This window comes from Nanorana parkeri, unplaced genomic scaffold (assembly GCF_000935625.1).
Source record: "Nanorana parkeri isolate BGI_ZX_2015 unplaced genomic scaffold, ASM93562v1 scaffold517, whole genome shotgun sequence".
Classification (NCBI taxonomy): domain Eukaryota; kingdom Metazoa; phylum Chordata; class Amphibia; order Anura; family Dicroglossidae; genus Nanorana; species Nanorana parkeri.
The window spans coordinates 1036765-1038486 of NW_017306785.1; the positions used below are offsets into that span (position 1 = coordinate 1036765).

The 1722-nt window shown below is 44.2% G+C and overlaps 1 protein-coding gene across 1 annotated transcript in view; it reads right to left on the reverse strand.

Moving 5' to 3' along the window:
* The window catches only part of LOC108790971 (carcinoembryonic antigen-related cell adhesion molecule 1-like), a 58789-nt gene extending 57766 nt beyond the window's left edge, over window positions 1-1023 (reverse strand). Inside the window, exon 1 of the mRNA XM_018561330.1 lies at window positions 986-1023. Within this exon, the coding sequence (XP_018416832.1) occupies window positions 986-1007 (22 nt within the window). The 5' untranslated portion in view covers window positions 1008-1023. The remainder of the gene's footprint in view (window positions 1-985) is intronic.
* Window positions 1024-1722: the final 699 nt, after the last annotated feature.

A 1722-nucleotide genomic window follows, 5' to 3' on the forward strand; every position in this document is an offset into this window, starting at 1 on the left:
ATTTTTTTTTTTTTTTTAAATCAACATTTTACACTATTTGCTATTCTGATCGGTACCACGGAGATAGCGAGCAGAATAGCCGGGCTATTCACTCACTGACGTTCGGCCCCTATGTGAATAGGGGCGAACAGCAGAGAGTGAGCTGCCTGAGCTTCGGCTCAGCCGATCCAGATGTTGGATCGGCTGAGTCGAAGTCCTATTGCAAGGACTTCAACTCAGGTGTGCTGTGTATTTATTATTGCGGTCCATCACAGAGGAAACACAGGGCGACCCATTGCTTTATTACTGTATGCTGCTCCCGTAAGCGGTACGCTACACATGTAAAGTGCAGACACAGAGTTCAGAGTAGGGAGGATATGCCGCTGACCAATACTGTTACGCTTTGGCCAAGTTTGGAGGCATTTATGCCCTTCAGAATTAGAAAAGCCTAGGAGGTTGGTTATTTGTAGTACATTTATTTCATAATGGGACCAAATAAAATAAATAAATAACAATTTTCAACCAGCTTTATAACCCCCCCAAAAAAACAGTTGATGCAGCAAATTGATTAACTAACTGGGTGTTAGTAATAGGTTAGCTGTCACTGCTATAGAGTTTCTCTATAAGGAGTACTAAAGGTGTTAATGGCCATTGGTGGAAGATAATTTAATCCATTCCATGTGCTGGATCACTTGTTTATATCTTCTGACTGCTGCTGAATGGCATTTGATAAAGTAGACTTGAAAACAGTTGAGTACGGTTAAACTACATTTTGCCATTTGCTGAAGAACAACAATAACTAAAAACAATAAACAGTATTATAATCACCACAATTACATTTCATCAAAGTATCTGACACTGATAAACAAAAGTTCGGACATTGGTCTGTAGAATGGAAAGTGAATTCTGACTGGCTGCTGGACTCAACAAAGCTCTTTGATAAATGAGGCGTAGTGCTCTCTCTATATAAGAACATACACGGAGTATAAAATATTTCTGATGTTACCTGTTATTGTAGAGACATCCATGGCTTCGTCTTCTGCTGCTACTGTGTTCCTTCTGTGTGACTTCTGTAGTTGGCCTTCCTTTCCAGGATACTCTGCTCTGTGTTGATAACAGGAAAATACTTCCTGATGACAGACAGGAACCCAGAGCCCAGGACTACTATTTTTGGAGAGGAAATCTCACTCTAGCTGACATGGTATATTCAGCGTTTTTACTATTAAAGGAGAACTATGAGGTGAGTGCTTTTCACTCACCTCATAGTTCTAGCCGACCTGTGACAATGAGACTGTCACAGGTCGGCTCAGTAGATCGGGAGGTGAGCGAACATATACCGGCGTTCGCTCACCTCTCGATCCTGTCACGGCTCTCTGCTGTGACAGGGGAGGGGCTGGATTCCCCGCGCCGATCCGCCAGCGCTAGGGTTGCCACCTGTCCAGGATTCACCCGGACAGTTTGGGTTTTGAATGCTGTGTCCAGGTTTCATGGCAGCAGAAACCTGGACACAAGATGTCAGGCAGACAGGGGCAACCAAAATGAAGATAGGGGCTACTGGCCCCCCACTGAAAATAGTCTCAACTGTGATATTTACATACGAATTGGCGGCAATTTGTATATATGAATACGCCACGACTCATTCTCCCAAAAAAATGTCCACACGTCGATTGAGTGTTCGGGTTTCGCTTGAAGAAAAGGTGGCAACCCTAGCCAGCGCTGACTGGCGGAACGGACGGGGGAGGG